Source organism: Gekko japonicus, unplaced genomic scaffold, assembly GCF_001447785.1.
Source record: "Gekko japonicus isolate JY-2015 unplaced genomic scaffold, Gekko_japonicus_V1.1 scaffold5072, whole genome shotgun sequence".
NCBI lineage: Eukaryota > Metazoa > Chordata > Lepidosauria > Squamata > Gekkonidae > Gekko > Gekko japonicus.
This window is the reverse complement of record NW_015170422.1, coordinates 28,554-47,341: the sequence shown is the minus strand read 5'-3', so window position 1 is coordinate 47,341 and position 18,788 is coordinate 28,554. Positions and strand designations below refer to the sequence as shown.

Below are 18,788 nucleotides of genomic sequence, written 5' to 3'. Positions count from 1 at the left end.
TATAGATTTGAAAACGAGTGGGCGATACTTTATAGAATCTTGGAAACCAGAAGGAGGCTCAGCATGTTGGCCATGAAGCAGGGCCGTAGCCAGTGGTAGGGCGCACGGGGCAGCGCCCCCTTTAGAATCTGCAGCACCCCCCACCACAATCTTTAAGTAAGGAAACTTGGTGGGCCGGGTACTGTTCCAGCCGTGCCACGCCACACCGCCAGCAGCCCAAACAATTTCTCTAAGCCTCATTCCTTCTGCTCATCCCTTACCCCGGCAGCAGGAGGAAGCCGCATGTGGCTTGGGAGGAGGAAGGAAGGAGGGTTGGAGAAATCGCTTCGGGCCAGCGTGTTGGACTCCGGTCCAGTTATGCAAAATGACATGCTTGGTTTGGTTAATTTATGCAGGTTGCAGAAATCAGCTTTACTTTGGACAGGATTTGGGTTAGCTTAGTGTTACTTTACATAGCACAAAGTATGCAGAGATATGAAGGTACCTGGAAGGGACCTGGGGTCAGGCACAGATTTGAGAAGTGAAAACAGCCCATCTGGAGCAAGTCAAGAGGAGCCCCCGTGCTTGGATCAGACCCAGCTGGTTCTGATCTGCCACTGACTCCAATGTCCAAGAGGCTCCAATGACATTGGTAGCGATGGCCTTCCATGGCAGCAGCCCATGGGGCAACTTTCCCTATAAGTTCAAGGGCCTCTCTGCTCCTACACTGGGTACTCCTGTCCTTTCCTCCATAGAGAGAAAAGCCATGAAAAAGGTTAATTTTGAGTGGTAAGCTGGAGAGAAATAGGTTTGGCACCTTGGTCTGTTCCTCTGCTAAACCTCACAGGCAAAAGCTGCACACAGCTTCACGTCACACATAGTTTGACTGCAAATTAGTATTGCTCCAAACACAGGGCTTTTCTTCGTTCTCATTTTCCTCGCTTGTGTTGCTTTTGGGGGGGAGGGTTCCTGTTCTGCGTGTGTTTTACTCCCTCTAGTGGTCGATTCGATATTACATTGCTTTATGTCAGGCATTAAAACCTGCCGTTTAAATCTGCAGGGAGACATAAAGCAGTGTAATATTGACTCGACCACCAGAGGGAGCAAAACGTGAAGAATTTTTTTAAAAAATCCCCTGAAGCAACAGGAATATATAAGCAAGGAAAATGAGAATGCAGAGAAAACCACAGAGTGCCCTCATGCCAACTTTAGTTCTCCCGCAAACACCCAACAAATGTGAAATAACTGCTTGGTCTGTCCTGGGCTGGATCTGGAGCAATGGCCCAGTCCTGACTGATCAGCTGGCCTGTGTCTCCCAGGAAGCCAAATGTCCCCAGACCGTTCAATTGATATGACAGGCTTTGACACGTTTTATTTCAGCTTTCTGAGCCAGCCCAAAAATTTAGGAGCCAGGCTTAAAATTTTTCGGCCTTCAGGGTTTTATATCTTAATGACCATCCTTTCTAATGATCGCAGCCAGAAAAACTAATCCTTAACTCTTCACAGTTTCTTTGCACTCTTTTTCAAGCGAAAGTGTTGTGACATATAAATAAATATGGGGTAACATCTGGCTGTCGTTACAACAAGTTTGCCCTGCTCCTAAATAACCTTTTTACTTCAACAGAGAATCACCAGGACGATTTCTGCGCATTAAAATCTGCACATTGTGTGAAATTTTCTGCAGTAGATTTTTCCTCACCAGGCTCAAACCCGAAGTCTTCTCATTCTTTCCACGCATTTTCAGAACTCGTTAAAACTGGGGAATTTCTGGCTGACTCTCCCTTCTTGCCCAGTCTTTCTTCCCTACAGGACACAAAAGAAATGACTGGGCAACATCCTTTCTCTTTCATACATTTGAACACAGACAGCTGCAGGAAATATCTATGAGATCAGTTTTCACCTGGAGATTTTAACAAGGAGTTTCAGGTGAGCGAGAAGGAGACACAGCTCGTGCTTTGCATGCAGGAAAATGCAACCCCCTAGCACAGCGGTTCTCAACCTGTGGGTCGCGACCCCTTTGGGGGGTCGAACGACCCTTTCACAGGGGTCGCCTAAGACCATCGGAAAACACCAATTTTCGATGGTCTTATGATAGGGCTCCCAAGTCTCGCCAAATCGCGGCGGGGGATCGCATCTCTTTGCAGAATCCCTGCCGCGGGGACGGCGAGACGCGTTGCACCCGCCGTCGCCAGGACATGATGCTACATGTCGCTCTGGCAATGGGGCTGTTTGGGGGTCACCACAACATGAGGAACTGTATTAAAGGGTTGCGGCATTAGGAAGGCTGAGAACCACTGCCCCAGCACTTCCAGTTCAAAGGTTGAGAAGGAGGAACGGGCAAGATCTGGGGATGCCAGCCTCCAGGTAGGGCCTGGGCATCTTCTGGAATTACAGCCCCCCTGGAGGAAATGGGTGCTTTGGAGGGGGGACTCTATGGCCTTGTACCTCCCTGTCCCTTCCGGGCTCCAACCCCAAGGCTCCAGGAGTTTCCCAGCCTGCATCTCCCATTCCCCATCGGTGATGAGGGGGGACCTGGCAACCCGAGCAAGACCTCGGGGAGGGATTATTCCTTCAGTTTCTAAGGGCCACTGCAGTCGGGAGGGTGTGCAGTCTGCATGTGTTCCCACACCAAGGCCTTGCCTGATCCCCTAAAAATCCACAGGGCGCATTCCACTTCTTTCCAACCCTTTCCAAGCTCCTTCTTGCTCTCCCATTGCAGGGAAGAGGAAGACATGCGTTTGCCAAGGAAAATATGTCATATGGCTGAACTATGGGTAAAAACAGCGGCAGAACATAGCATGTAGGGAGAAATGGCCATGTGAAATAGTCAAAGTAATTGAGGGGATCCGGGCAGGAAGCTTTTACAAACATCTCTCTTGTGGACTGATACAGATGGCTAACACAGTGGTCCCCAACATGGTGCTCTCGGTCACAATGGTGCCTGTCAGTGTGTGTGCTCTGGGACTCACTCGCTTCTCCCCCAAAGGAAAGAACCAGTTCTGGCTTTTCTTCACTGTACTGGAGGAGGAGGTGCTTCAGAATGTTGGCAGAATAATTAGCCCAGCAATGGTGCACAACCTGATGAAAGAGCAGATAAAGGTTTATTTAGGAACTAACATACTTGATAGGAAAGAGGAGAGACAGAGAGAGGTTCCTAACTACATCTTTAGCTGAGAGGGTAAGAATGAGTGTGGCACTTCCAAGAAGAAGGGGGAAGTTGCTCTGAGAGTAGCAATCTGGAGACAGACAAGGAATGACACATCGCAGGAGATAAAAGGTTCTGACCTCACTATCCTGTCTAATTATCTTCTTGCTGCTCCTTGCAGAGTCTTCTTCTTTGTATACCAGACTGTTAAGTATGAATGAATGCAACTCAACCACGATGTAAGTAACAAGTGAATCAGCTTTATTAAGAACGAGAACTCCAAAGATCACACAAGACGACACACGACAACTGCAGTGGAGCACAGCTCCTTTTTAAACACTCCTGGGCTGATGTAGCCACGCCCTTGCATAGTTAAGGTCCAATCATATCACATAGATAACAACCAATCCCTTTTGTTCCCTCCAGTACAGTTCTCTTACATTTGATTGGTTACAGTTGTTCATTAGCTTAAAAGGGGGGGAAAAGGAGCTTATTAAGGAGAAATTGGTAGAAAAGAAATTAATGGCAATGGTTTAGGGTGGTTTTATTTATGGGTAATTAATTTGGGAGGTTTGATTTATAGATGTCTTATTCACTTATTTAAGTTTCTTTATTGTTATTGGATGCATCGGAGGGAATTAAGTATATGAATGGATTTTGGTTAGGGTATTTTTTTTACATTGGGTAGGAGTCGGCATAGAAAAGGGGGTAGAGGTAAGGAATTGGGAAAACTAAGTAAAGTAGGAATATTAGGGATTTTTGTTCCTGATTGGTTAGATACTGTCTCGCTTTCTACTGTTGAACTGAACATAATATGTAAAAAGCAGAAGAAGGTTTTCCTAGAAACAACAAATAACTTAAACAAAATTATAAGAAAGATTTAAACACTGGTATAAAGAGATGATTATGAAGTAGCATAAAACTTTGGTTTATCGAATATAAAATGAATTTGAATTAGTAGACAGAAATGAATTATCAATCATGTAAGGTAATTGGCTGGTAGACTCTTGGTTGTCAGGAAAAAAATGAATTTGGAATAGTGGTAAGAAATGAAATATCAATTATGTAAGTAAAATGTGTGGCTTCCTAAAGTTTGTGGATGAATGAAGAGAAGGTGTAAAGGTATGAATAGGTTTTCTAATAAAATATAAGAGAAATGATAAAATAAAGAAAAGAGGGAAAGTATAATGTATCTGGATTGTTAGACATAGAGTGAATATAATTAGATATAAATTGGTATTTTTTTAAGCAACACAAATAGGGACTGAGGAATTATTTAAGGAATTTGATGGGCTATATAAAGCCGGATTGATAGTAACAGTAGTGATACTAAAGGAATTGTAATTTAAATCTTCTATAAATTTTGTTGTTAAAATAATGTTATATGTTAAAAAAATTATTTTTAATAGTTTTTTTTGTTGTTATAAACAAGTAAGACAAGTAGAACAATATAGGACAATATAAACAAACTCACCACCACCAACACACCCACACCATACCCCCAAACTAAAACTAAAACGGATCCTACGTCCATCCATCCTTAAATATAACTGATATTACAAATAGTTACAAAGTGTTTAGGGTACAATTCCCCTCACATATTTTTTGTATCCACTTATATACATTTGACCACCTTGTTTGAAAAACTGAATTCATGCTGCCCTGGAGTTTTTGTGTTGAACTGTCCATTTCAATGACTTCAATCATTTTATTAATAAACTCCCATCTATCTGGTACCTCATCTCTCTTCCAGTACCTGGCTAGTACTATTCTAGCTGCTGCCAATAAATACATCACCACATATTTTTCTTCCTTTTTCCAATTTTTCGGTAATATATTCAACAGAAAAATTTCGGGGTCCAGTGGTATTTGCACCTCTGTTGCCTGTGTTATTACCAGATGAACTTCTTTCCAGTATTTTTTAACCGCTGAACATGTCCACCATGCATGGTAAAAGGAACCTACTTGTGAGTTACATTTCCAACACAGGTTACTGTACCCTGGGTAGAACTTAGCCAGTCTATCCGGAGCTAGATAATCGTGCTTGAACATACTGGACAGGGAAAGGATAAAGAGGAAATGATGGTGTTATTAATCCAGACTGGAATGTTACAATGTACTTAAATACCTATATATCCCACTGTGTGTTTGTCTGTCAAAAAAGCAATAAATAAACTGTTAAAAAATAAATAAAATTTAGCGATTGCCATCCTATGGCAGCCATGTTGTGATTGGTCCAGCGCCCCTAGGCAGCCATTTTGTGGTCACACCTACAACTAGGGATGGGCACGAACCAGCTCATGAACTAATTCGTGATGAATTTTGGGCGGTTCGTGGCTCATGAACTGAAATTCATGGGAGGTCAACTGGCACGAATTTTTGCACAAACTTTCTTAATCACAGTTCGTGAATGGATACATTTCCAGACAGACTGCCTCTGCTCAATCTAAATGTTTACCAAACTTCAAAGCAACAGGAAGACAGAACTTGGAGGGCATGTAGAGGAGCAGCTGGGAGAGATCCCCTGTGACTTTGATGTCTCTCGCTTGCACAGGATCCATTCTGTACACTCCTGAACCTCCTGAACCCGGGCCTGTCATTTCCCCAGAAAGTACTTTCCAGGGGGCACCTCCTTTAGGAAGCTGTAACTCAGACCCCATAAATCCAATCCTCACCAAACTTGGAGGGCAGGTAGAGGAGAGTCAGCCAGAGATTCCGCTGTGGTTTTGGTGTCTCTAGCATGCCGGGGGGGGGGTTTCCTACTGCATCATGAACCTCACCAGTTTGTTTGGTGGCTAAAAGTTTATGCTAGTTCGTGGTTTGCAAACCGGGCATGCCACAAACTGAACCACATTTTCCCGGTTCATGCCCATCCCTACCCAAAGCCCTTTCTCAAAATTCCAAAAGAGCAGGGGTCATTGAGGGGTGGGGGGGAAGGTAGTCGTAAATGTCCTGCTTTGTGCAGGGGGTTGGACTAGATGACCCTTGAAATCCCTTCCAGCTCTATGTTTCTATGACATCTTGGCCACCATATGGGCTGGAGAGGCAGCAGGAGGTTAACCTAAGTTAATGTTCTATTGTTTTCAGTATTCTCGACTTTCAAAGCAATATGGAATGGACCTATACCTAAAGAAAGAGTTTCTCCAGTATACAGGATCCGTGAAGGAGAGGGGCGCACTGTACCTTCTGATGTCCTTACAGCAGGTAGGGAAACCTGTGGGGTGAAATGTGAGTATCTGAGCAAACGAGCTTTTCCCTTAATCAGTTTACTTGTGACCTTTACGTCCTTCCTTTTCTTTGTGTCACACAAAACTTAAGCGGGGAAGAGAAGATTTCCCAGAATGAGTCACCTATCCACAAAACTGCTCCTTGCTTTTTGGTATTAGCATTTTAATCTGTGGTTTGTATGTTGTGGAGAGAATTAGACGCACCATCCTCCGCCCATCTCTTTGGGATCTCAGGCTTCAAACTGTTGTTTCTTTCCTCTTGACCCCACCATTCTGCCACTGCGTCACTTCAATGATCTACGTGGACTTAAAAGTTGTCATCTGGCCTGGAGAAAAATGTCCATTGCCATTAAAAAGTAAAGGTAAAGGTTCCCTTGCTCGAAAGCCGGTCGAGTCCGACTCTAGGGTTGCGGTGCTCATCTCCTTTTCCAAGCCGAAGAGCCAGCGCTGTCCGAAGACGTTTCCATGGTCATGTGGCCGGCATGACTAAGCACCAAGGCACACGGAACGCTGTTGCCTTCCCACCAAAGTGGTACCTATTTATCTACTTGCAATTTCTTGCTTTCGAACTGGTAGGTTGGCAGGAGCTGGAACTAGAGACGGGAGCTCACTCCGTCATGCGGCACTCGGGTCTTGAACTGCTGAACTACTGACCTTCCACAGCCTGCAGTTCAGCGTCTTAACCACTCGAGCCACCGCATTAACAAAGGCTAAATTGGATGTTATTTACCTGGTGGTAATTAGCCATTAATAAAGGCTAAATTGGATGTTATTTACCTGGTGGTGTTATTTATCTCAGTGCCATGAAAAACTTCTACTGTCCATTTTCACACTTTAAGCCTCTATTAAAGGGACAGGACATTTTTCTCCAGGACAGTTGGCAACCATAGCAGTACCCTCCATGTATTTATTTTTCTAGTAACTATTATCACACATGGCCCAAGCCATCATGCTAATAGTTACACTCATGATTAAGTTCTTTATTTATTAAAACATTTCTACCTGGATTTTCCTCATGGTTTTGTCATGGTTCAAGTTCAAGCACAAATTATTGGCCTCTCACTGGATTCTCCAGCGTTCATTATTATGACTATATGTACATGGTTTCTACATGTACATGTTTGTGTGTGTGTATACAGACAGAGAGAGAGAGATTGGGCTCTTCCACCTTGTCATTTTCATCACTCTGGTTAGTAACATCTGAGCTGAACAGTACGGCTGTCAGTTCTAGCCCCGTGTTGGTGTGAGCTAACAACCTTGTCCCTAGCTCGCCATCCACCCAGCGGTTCGAAAGCTTCGGCGAGTAGATAAAATGGGTACCACTCCTTATAGAGGGTGGGCACACCAAAGACCCCCCCCCCGGTGGGGGAGGTGTTAGCCGGCGACCGGAATGCTCAGCTCGCGAGATTGAAAGCCTAAAGAAAAAAAAATCTCTTCGACTCCGAGAAGCCTGTAATGGGCCGTTCCGACCAGGCGGTGGCAGTGCGGTGCTGCAAGACTTGGAGAAGCTGACGTCATCTAGCCGAGCCGAAGTGAATATACCGACGGGATACGTCTGACCCTGCAGCTGAACAAACCCTCGCCGACTGTGGATGTGTGTGATTTAAAAGAGATATGTTGTCCTCCCTTACCCCCATAAATCGTTGTTAGTCCCGCGTGAATGAGTAACTGTGAATCGATATTATATGGCAATATGTCTGGCATATTTCCCTGCAGGGAAATCTGCAGGGAAATTTAAACCTGCAGGGAAATAATGCTGGACATACAGCCATGTAATATTGAACCAGCCAGTAGAGGGAGCAAAACACTTGTGGAGAAGAACCAAGATGGCTCAAGTGGTTAAGACGCTGAACTGCAGGCTGTGGAAGGTCGGTAGTTCAGCAGTTCAAGGCCCGGGTGCCGCATGACGGAGTGAGCTCCCGTCTCTAGTTCCAGCTCCTGCCAACCTAGCAGTTCGAAAGCAAGAAAGCAAGTAGATAAATACGTACCACTTCGGTGGGAAGGTAACAGCGTTCCATGCACCTTGGTGTTTTGTCATGCCAGCCACATGACCACGGAAACGTCTTCGGACAGTGCTGGCTCTTCGGCTTTGAAACGGAGATGAACACCACAACCCTAGAGTCGGATTCGACTGGCTTTCGAGCAAGGGAACCTTTACCTTTATCTAAAGTTGATTCCATCTACAATTATGACACTGTTGTCTTTTTAGTATTTGGGGATTATAATCTTTTATCTGGATTTTTTGTGTTTTATACTTGGAAATGATGTACAGTTCAAGATTCCATCTGGGCATAAATATATTTACGCTTTTCCAGTCTGGGGGTGTGGTTTTTTGGGGGGGTATTTTTCATGTTTCAGTGCTGCTTGTTTGTTTCCTCTTCCCCTCTGTTTTTTCTTCTTCTGGTTCAGCCCCACTCTGTAGTCTTACAGCAGTTCCAGAGGCAGCAGTCCCCAAATCTGATTATACCCCTGAAGATAACCTCTGATCTCCAACTGTCAACCGAGTCAAAGTGGTGTCATTGGAGGAAATGGTAGCCAAGGACTGCCAATAGCCCATATTCGGAGGGGACTGCAACCCCCCCCCATTTCTTATTTCTCCTCAGACTAGCCCTGCAGTAAAACTAGCTGCTAACCAGAGTCCTATGTTTAAACCTTCGTATTTTGCAGGAGCAGCAAAGGAAAGGGGTGATTGTCGCCTCAGACAACAACTTCTCCATGGCGGTGGCCTACCACGCCTCGGAGCACCGCATCCCTGTATTTGTCATCATGTCCACCGGCACCTCGCCAGCCAGAGTGAAAATGTGCCGTGACTACGGTGCCATGGTAATTTCCTACGGCGCCACAGCTAGAGATTCCCAGCTGCATGCCAGGAGGCTGGCACAGGAAAATGGCTACCTGTATCTTGAAGAGTAAGTGGGTATTTTACAGGTAACAGCTACATGTCCCTGCCTCCCAACACATTTAAATGGGGCCTGTGACGACCCCTTAACTGGGGAGGTCTGGTTTCCCTTTAAAGTGTTCTTTAGGTTTTATTTTATTATGTGTATCTGGCTGCCACCAGGAAATTTATAAGGCTTTCCAAACCTTTATGCTTTACTATTTCTATCACAGGGTAGGTGGATCGAGGGTTTAAGCTTTCGAGGAACTATGTGGTCTGAGGAAGGATTCTTTCCAGAGCTGGTGTACTTGAATGAAATAGGATTTATCTCTTCATCTCTTGCCTTGAAAACCCCATCCCTATAGCAATGGGGACGCACAAGCAAGGAAAATGAGAATGTGGTAATGCCCTTGGTTACCATCGCGAATGACGCTGCATTCAGACCAATGACAAGAGCTAGATGGAGAACCATTGCCGTGTCAGCCTGGATTAGTTAGTTACTTTATTAGTTTATAACGATCTGAGATCAGAAAAATCATACCCGCAGTAATCAAATAAACATTCCAATGGTTACATTACATTAATTACATTAGTTAAAATTAGATACATATTGTAACTGTAAACATAAACTATTATGCTAGTTAAAATTTGTTAAAATGCATCCTATTCTTCACGAAGAGTCGGACTCGACTGTGCTACTGAACAACAACAACAAATTATTCTGTCTAATTCGGCGAGCCTGAGCAAAAATCTCCCACTTTATGAGTTAATATGAATTGCCTTATTCTTGTAACAGTCACGCACAAGTCTATCGGTAATAAAACTTACAAATCTATCAAGGTATACTACCATTAAAACACATGTCCATATTATACAACATCATTCCAATATAAATAGTATTTTGATATATGGGAATCAACATTTGTAGTAGCACCACTAAGACTACATCGCGAAAGAAGGCTCCTATAATTTAAAACTGTACTTCTGTTTGATGACTTGGGTGCAAAATCTAGCTGTCATTCTGGCGATTGTTGGTATTTCATCTGCCAACAATTTCCCCACAATCATCTTGTGAGTTCGCTCCTTAACCTGCTTCAAAATAGGGAGGATTGTCTTATTCCTAGCATCTTTATAGAGGGGACAATGGATAAAAACATGTTCCAGTGTTTCCACCACACCGATAGGGCATGTACAGATTCTTTCGCTATATGGAATCCACCAATATCTCCCTTCTATTAGCTTAGATGCAGGGCTATTTTTGGGTAGGAACGCACAGGAACGGAGTTCCGGCTGCCTTCAGAGTTGGCCACGCCCACTACAGCCAAAACCTCTGCGTGTGTGGCTACAGAGGGAAAGCCTGGAGAGCAACCCCCTCCAGCAACTTCAAGATGAAGGGGGGCCCTGGAGGGGTTGGGGGGGCTTTTAAATGCATCCCCATGCCTTCCCTGGCCTGTCCAAGGGCCGGCTTGCCTGGGCTCCCCGCAGCCTGAGGCGCCCAGGCAAGCATGGTGTGTGGCCTAATATGCCAATGAGCTGTGCTATCGGGGTGTGGCCTAATATGCTAATGAGTTTCTGCTGTTGGGTGTGGCCTATTATGCTAATGAGTTCCTGCTGGGCTTTTTCTACAAAAAAAAAAAGCCCTGCTTAGATGGCATAACGTCACTTGTCAGCCCGGAAGGTCCAAAGAAAACTTAGAATGCACAAAGAAATAAATCGTTCATTGTCAGCTCGGTCTTTGGACCCAGCTCTCTCCCGAGTCTGCGAGAGGACTGTAGCAACGGCAGTCCAGCCACTGGAACTCAAGAGTGACGGCATGTGATGGTTCTGCCAGGAAGTACCCTCTGCTGCCAAGACACAGAAAGCTTAACCAAAAGGTCACTCTGAAGTTCTGGGAGAAGAAACTGCTTGGGGATTCTCCGGGAGCTCATCAAGGAGAATGAGATGGCTACTTCTTACGGTGTTTAGGCAGAGGTCGATTCGGGGGGAATCGCGGGGGATTGCAGTTCCCCCGGGTGAGGGGCAGGGGGCGGGGCACATGACGAAGCCCCACCCCCTGCTTCCGGCCGCCCCGCTTCCAGCCCTCATTCAGCCAGGAGGAGGCAGGAGAAGAGGGAGGGTAAGTTGCTTCCTCCCCGCCTCTCCCCACCCCTGCCTGCCTGGGGCCAGGGAGGGCCTTGGCGGGGCTTCCTCGCACTCCCGCCGGCCTTGCAGGTCCACTGCCGGGCCTCTGATGTCAGGGGGTGTGGCATATGCTAATGAGTTATGCTAATGAGTTCCCCTAGCTCTTTTTCTACGAAACGACCCCTGTGTTTAGGGCTGTCAGCCTCTAGGTGGGATTTGGAGATCTTCCAGAGTTACTACTGATTTCCAGACTTCAGAGGTCTGTTTTCCTGCGGGCAACAGCTGCTTTGGAAGGTGGATTCGGTGGCCTTAGACCTTGCTAAAGCCCCTCCCCTCTTCAAACCCCGCCCCCCTCAAGGCTCCTCCAGGGGAACAGACCTCTATCGTCTGGAGATGGATTGTAATAGCGGGAGATCTCCAGGCCCCACCTGGAGGCTGTGGCAACCTGGGCTGCAGTATTAGGAAGGTCAAGTAACGAATAAATATACACTGCAAGAAACTCTTGTAAATTAATGTGTTCTGTTTATAATTAACATTCCATAAAGTGCAATGTACGAACGGCATGTTATTGTAATATTGAACGTACTGAATATATATACCTGATTAGGATGTTATAAGAATACACAATGTACTTTATAAAATGTTAATTATAAACAGAACACATTAATTTACAAAAGTTTCTTGCGGTGCATATTTATTTGTTACTTGACCCACCTGGAGACTGGCAACCCTACCCAGGGAGGGTCCCTCGGGGCAGATTTGGTGGCCTGAGAATTCTGTGTCCCTTATTGCCAAGGACACAAAGGAGAGGTCATTTGTTTCCTGCGACTCCCCGAATGGAAAAGACAGCACATTTATTGGCCATAACAAGGAGATCTAGCGAGCTGCCTCGGGATTAGAACATTTTTCCTTCCTGCCAGCCACGAACGAAAAGTTATAAGTATCCTGCATCTGATTTGGATGATGTCTGATGGAGCAGTGGCATACAGTTACCCAAAAGCCTTTTTGTAATTTTTTACCATTGTCAGCCTGCAGGCTTACAAAAGGAAAATAGCTTTTTAACATATTTCCAATTTTTCAGCCTTGACACAGCCTTTCCCTCTTTAAGACTTGTTTCCTCCTAGGTTTGCTCCGAATCTGCTCACTCTCCCTTTTAGCAATTGATATTTAGGCCGCCTTGACTCCTCCTTAGAGCCTTCAGGGAGGTCCCAAGTATGAGGTTAAGGTATCCAGTTCTTGGCAGTCGATCGTGGAAAGACTTACGTGGTATCCACTTCGCTCAATTCGCTTTAGATTGAAAGCTCTAATTTCCTGAAAATTGTTCACTTATCCCAAATGCTAAATTTCCTCCACCCTCATCATGGAACGAGGTGGAGGTCTGAAACTGTATTGCTTCCTCTGCTTGGATTTTGGATGGAAACAGAAAACAGATGGCTAAGAGCAAGGGCAAAATTGCTCAGAATGTCCCGCCAAGCTGCCCAGAACTGATATTTTTGATAGCCGCTTGTATATCCAGTTGGTTTTGTTAAAAATTAAAATAGCCTCCAAAACGATTTAGAAGGTTCCCAAGAGAGAGAAAATGTAGGGAATAGACATCCACAGGTTTAGACGGGTTCATTTAAATTATTTTTATGATACCTTTCAGCACTTAGCTGTCGTTTACCCTCTCCCTCCCTCTCCAGGGGATCCTGGAGTAGGGATCTGCAACAAAGAATTATGCTTCCTCCCCCCCCCCCCACACACAAAATCCTCAGCCTTTCAAGTCTCTTTGGGTGACATCAAGACAATAAAACAAATAAAGAACCAATGTATTCTTTTTTGGATCTGTCTTCTGTCACCTTTCCTATTCGGCCCCATCTCCCTCTTTGAAGGAAGCTGCGGTGGCTCAAGTGGTTAAGATGCTGAACTGCAGGCTGTGGAAGGTCAGTAGTTCAGCAATTCGATTCCCGGGTGCCGTATGATGGAGTGAGCTCCCGTCTCTAGTTCCAGCTCCCGCCAACTTAGCAGTTCGAAAGCAAGAAATTGCAAGTAGATAAATAGGTACCACTTCAGTGGGAAGGTAACAGCGTTTGGCCACATGACCACGGAAACGTCTTCGGACAGCGCTGGCTCTTCGGCTTTGAAACAGAGATGAGCACCGCAACCCTAGAGTCAGATTCAACTGGCTTTCGAGCAAGGGAACCTTTACCTTTTTTCTGTCACCTTTCCTATTCGGCCCCATCTCTTTCTTTGAAGGAAGTGACAATTTCTGCCCAATAAAAGTGGTTTGCAATTTGGGGATCAGGTCTCCTTAGAAATAAGCCCCATTCTATTCAGTGGGGCTTACGCCTGGGAAAGTGTTCTTCGGATCACAGTTTGGTATCACAACTGTAAGGTTGTGTCTATGATGACACCCCTGTCACATTTAAGTTCTTTCCATTCGGTCTTTTTCTGTGCTAAAAACAACTCAAACATCTCTGCGACACTAGAAATCTTGAAAGATGTACGTTGACAGAAAATACATTCAAAGAGTTAACAAAGATGATCGCTATTTGATTGTTTTTTTTAACTACGGCTGCAAGAATTCTCTATGCAAAATATTGGAAATTACTGGAGATACCAACAAAACGAGAACTTGTAAACAAAATTTTGGAGGCTGCGGAATGGACTTTATTGATAAAAGGCGCAACAGATTCGACATTTGAGAATACTTGGTCACGGTTTTATAACTGGTATGACAAACATATGTAGGCAAGCTTGCAAGAGACAGACCAATAGTTTACTAAATGAAATATATACCTGTTAGGATGATAGAGACAGAAAAGTTGCTTACACAGTTCATGAGAAATTGTTATTAAGGCGGAATAGGTATTAGTATAAATATTGGTAGAATTAAGAATAACCTCCATGTGTTTGTATGTGTTTGTAAGTATGTATGTATATGTTATGATTGTTTGTGTATGTTATGTGGAAAATGCAATAAAATCCTGCCCCTTTGGGGGGCAGTTAAAAAAGAAAAAAGGAAAAAAAGAAAATACATTCAAAGAGGATCCTTCCATGCTAGAAGAATTTGCAGCTGCTTTAACAACATACTCATGATAGGCCGCGATCACATGGGCCAGATAACAGGGGGGGGAGGCGGGGCTTTTTGCACCACCGCAATTAGAGTCTCCATAACACGATCCCATGCGTCAGCGGCACGTCACGGTTCCTTCCCTCCGTGCCTGCGCATCAACGAGGGGCCGGAGGGAAAAGCCGCGGCTGGCGCGATTACATCGAGAGACTCCGGAGACAGCCCGTGGCAAACCGGTTGCTAGTACCTTCGAGCAGGTAGTTTTTAACCGCGCATTTTCAGCGGTACGCCATGGGTTTGCCACGGGTGCGCTCCACTACCCGGATGTTGTGGTGTGATCGCATCCGGATAATCCGCCATGCAATCATCAATCTCCTGCAGCAAATCCTCCGTGTGAACAGGGCCAAAGTTAAGTTTTTCATTCTTTTCAGTTGGGGGAAAAAAACCCACCCCAGCATGTTCTACATGCTTTTCCTAAGTAAATCCTTTCTGCTTGCTTTTGCAGAGAAGACAATGCCGTGTATCTATCAGGGCTGGGCACCATGGGAATGGAAGTCTACGAGCAGGTGCCAAAACTGGACGCCATGATCTTCCCAGCAGGGGCACACTGTGGATTGCTGGCAGGCTCAGCCGTGGCGCTAAAGCATTTGAACCCCAGCATATCTGTAATCGTAAGCACTTTTATAACTGTATCTGATGTGTTGGAGACAATCACGGGGATGGGCAGCCTCAAGGTGGGACCTTGGAAGGCACCAGAATTAAAGCTCATCTCCAGACTACACAAATCAGTCCCCTGGAGAAAATGGGTGCTCTGGAGGGTGGGGCTCTGTGGCACTGGACCCCGCTGGTGTTCCTGTCCTCCCCAGACTCCTCCCCCAAATCTTCAGGAATCTCCCAACCTGGAGCTGGCAACCCTGCCCTCCATCCCCTGCCGGTGGCCAAGGGGGACTTGGTGACCCTATGCTATTTCCATCTCTGATCAAGTTAAGTGAATACCGTGATCCCAGTAACGGCAAAACCAGCAGCTCCGACAGAACAGCAGATCAAAACGGCTCCAAAGACCTGACTTGTATTGCTACTCAAAACATGCAACCCAATCCGGGTTTAGGCACGCTTCAGAAAGGGGGATGGGGTTTGTGCCACACCAGAAACAAATGTAAAAACACGAGAAGAGCAATGCCGGACCAAACCAACGGTCCATCTAGCCCAGCATCCTACTTCGTACAGCAGCCAATCAGCATAGGTTATGTTTTTAATTTATATTTATTTACTTTATTTATATCCTGCCTTTTTCCCCAGTGGGGGACTCAGAGTGGCTTACATTGTTCTTCTCCTTTTCTGTTTTATCCTCACAATGACCCTGTGAAGTCGGTTAGGCTGAGTGTTTGTGACTGGCCCAAGGTCACCCAGCAAGCTTCCTGAATTCAAACCCGGGTTTCCCAGATCCTAGTCTGACACTTTAACCATATGTTAAACTGGCAAGCCAATAAAAGAGAGTTTTAGCGTCCTCTTCTTCCTAACATTAGGCTTCCTGTGGAGAGGAACTTTATTTGTACGGGTGAAAATTTAATCCTTTGAACTCTCACTTGAGCGAGAACCTAGTCCAAATAGTAACTCCTTACGACTGTTTGTACATAATTGCAGCTGATAGATCAAGTTTTCATAATGTCTTGGAATAGTTTCTAGACTGAGACACGCAAGTGTTTGTGAAAATATTTGACATTTTATCTGTATCTATCTTATATTCTAATAACTAAGTTGGCCAATTTTGGATACTTAAATCCGGTGACTGGCCCTGTGAATGGTCAAGACAGATCTTTCTACAAACTTGAAGAGGGCCCTGGGTTTTCATAAAAATCTGAAATTTAAAAAAACAAACAAACATTGGGGGCTTTAAAAATCCAAAAATGATAAAAGAGTGCCTGTAGCTTTAAGCTACAGATTCCCTCACTGGATGTTGCTAGGCAACCACAGCATTCCAGGCTGGGTTCTGTCAATTAAAGGGAAGGGGGAGAGGGCCATTTCCAGGCCTATTTTGGCCTCTGAGGGCAGACTCATTGGAGCCATGCCTGGGGCTATGGTTGCCAGGTCCAGGTTGGGAAATTCCTGGAGATTTTGTGGTGAGGTCTGAGGAGGGCAGGGTTTGGGGGGTGGAGAGGCCTCAGCTGGATATAATGCCACAGAGGCCACCTTCCAAACCAGCCATTTTCTCCAGTGGGACAGTTCTCTGTCATTTGCAATTCAGTTGTAATTCTGGGAGATCTCCAGGCCCCACCTGGATGTTGGCAATCCCAGGCCTGGGAGCAACTTCTGGGTAACTTGATACTGCCTGACTTGTATGACTCCCCTAGGCCTGGCTGCTTGCTAATGTTCAACCGCAGCTACCCTATGAAAGCCAGGGTGTTGTGGCAGTTAGAGCTTCCGAGTAGGGTCCAGGAAGCCCAGGTTCGAATCCACATCTAGCTGTGGAAGCTCGCTGGATGATTTTGGACAAGTCACATATTTTCAGTGTAAACTACCTCACTGGGTTGTTGTGCAGATAAAAAAGGAGGAGAGAAGAATCATGTGAGCTGTTTTGGTCCCCACTGTGGAGAAAGGTGGGGTATAAATGAAGTAAATAAATAATAAATATAGCTAAAGATGGGAGGCAAATAAGAGGTAGGTGGGTGAGTGGAGAGAATGAGGCAAGTAAAGGGGAGGGGCTAAGGGAGGGTTGCTGGGGGGGGAGGAAGGGGAAATAGTGGGGGAACGGGGATACAGGAGAATGTGAGGCACCCTCCCTACCATACAAGTGGGGCTGGCCATAGGTTTCCTAGGCAGAGGCTGATAGAGTCAGGGGAAGGGGGAGCTTAAGGGGCAGATAAAGGTTGGTTGGCTGTTGAGTGGGAAGGAGACAGGGTTGCCAACTCCAGACTGGGGGATTCCTGGAGATTTGGGGGTGGAGTTTGGGGAGGGGAGGGACCTCAGAGGGGTATAACAGACTTCATCCTTCAAAGCATCCATTTCCTCTGGGGGACAAGGGTTGCCAACCTCCAGGGGAAGGCTGGAAATCACCCCAAATTACAGCTGCTCTCCAGATGACAGAGATCAGCTCTCCTGGAGAACATGGCTGCTTTGGAGGGTGGATTCTATGGCATTATACCCTGCTGGGATCGCTTCCATCCCCAAACCTCAGTCTCCCAAAGTTCCACCCCCAAATCTCCAGGAATTTCCTAACTTGGAGCAGGCAGCCCTGAGGGGAACTGATTTCTGTATTTGGGAGCTCCATTGTGATTCCAAGAGATCTCCAAATTGGACATCCTAGAAGGAGAGAAGGAAGCAGGATAAGAACATAAGAACATAAGAGACGCCAATGTTGAATCAGGCCAAAGGCCCATCCAGCCCAACACTCTGTCACACAGTGGCCAGAAATAGCAGGTGCCATCAGGAGGTCCACCAGTGGGGCCAGGGCACTAGAAGCCCTCCCACTGTTGCCCCCCCCAAGCACCAAGAAGACAGAGCATCACTTGCCCCAGAGCCCCTATCTATACCTTGTGGCTAATAGCCACTGATGGACCTCTGCTCCATATGCCTATCTAATTCCCTTTTGAGGCCGTCCATGCTTGTAGCCGCCACCACTTCCTGTGGCAGTGAATCCCAGGTGTCAATCACTCTTTGGGTGAAGAAGTACTTCCTTTTATCCGTTCTAACCCGACCGCTCAGCAATTTCATGGGAGTGCCCACGAGTTCTTGTGTTGTGAGAAAGGGAGAAAAGTACCTCTTTCTCTACCTGTTCTTTCCCATGCATAATCTTGTAAACCTCAATCATGTCACCCCTCAGTCGTCTTTTCTCCAAGCTAAAGAGCCCTAAGTGCCTTAACCTTTCCTCATAGGGAAAGTGTTCCAACCCTTTTATCATCCGAGTTGCCCTTTTCTGCACTTTTCCCAAAGCTATAATATCCCTTTTAAGGTGTGGTGACCAGAACTGCACAGAAAAGAGGCCATGGGGGCTCTCAGGAAAGGGAACGAGGAAATAGTGGGGGAGGGGCAGATGAGATGCCTTCCGCAAGTCCTTGCGGGTCCCCACTTATATCTATATAATATCATGCTCTGACCTGCATAGCCCAGGCTAATCCAATCTTGTCAGATCTCAGAAGCTAAGCAGGGTCAGCCCTTGTTACTAGCTGGATGAGATCTTCTACCACAAAGGAAGTCCAGGGTTACTACACAGAGAGTGCGTTCAGACAGGGGATTTACAACGGTTAGGGTGCCGGTTCCAACCGGTGTACTTACGGGCGTTCACACGGTGAACATCTGCCTCCCATCCCTAACCGTTGTAAATCCCTTTAAACCGTTGCACTCTGCCACTAGGTCCCAAGTGGTGGTAAACTGAGTGCAACGGTTGTA

General features: G+C 45.8%; 1 protein-coding gene across 1 annotated transcript in view; it reads left to right on the top strand.

Moving 5' to 3' along the window:
- LOC107116397 (L-threonine dehydratase catabolic TdcB-like) overlaps positions 1-18,788 on the top strand; it is a gene marked incomplete at its 5' end in the record, with an annotated part of 32,805 nt that overhangs the window by 12,144 nt on the left and 1,873 nt on the right. Inside the window, 3 exons of the mRNA XM_015418297.1 lie at positions 6,212-6,328; positions 9,019-9,260; positions 14,908-15,073. Coding sequence (XP_015273783.1) covers positions 6,212-6,328; positions 9,019-9,260; positions 14,908-15,073 — 525 coding nt within the window. The remainder of the gene's footprint in view (positions 1-6,211; positions 6,329-9,018; positions 9,261-14,907; positions 15,074-18,788) is intronic.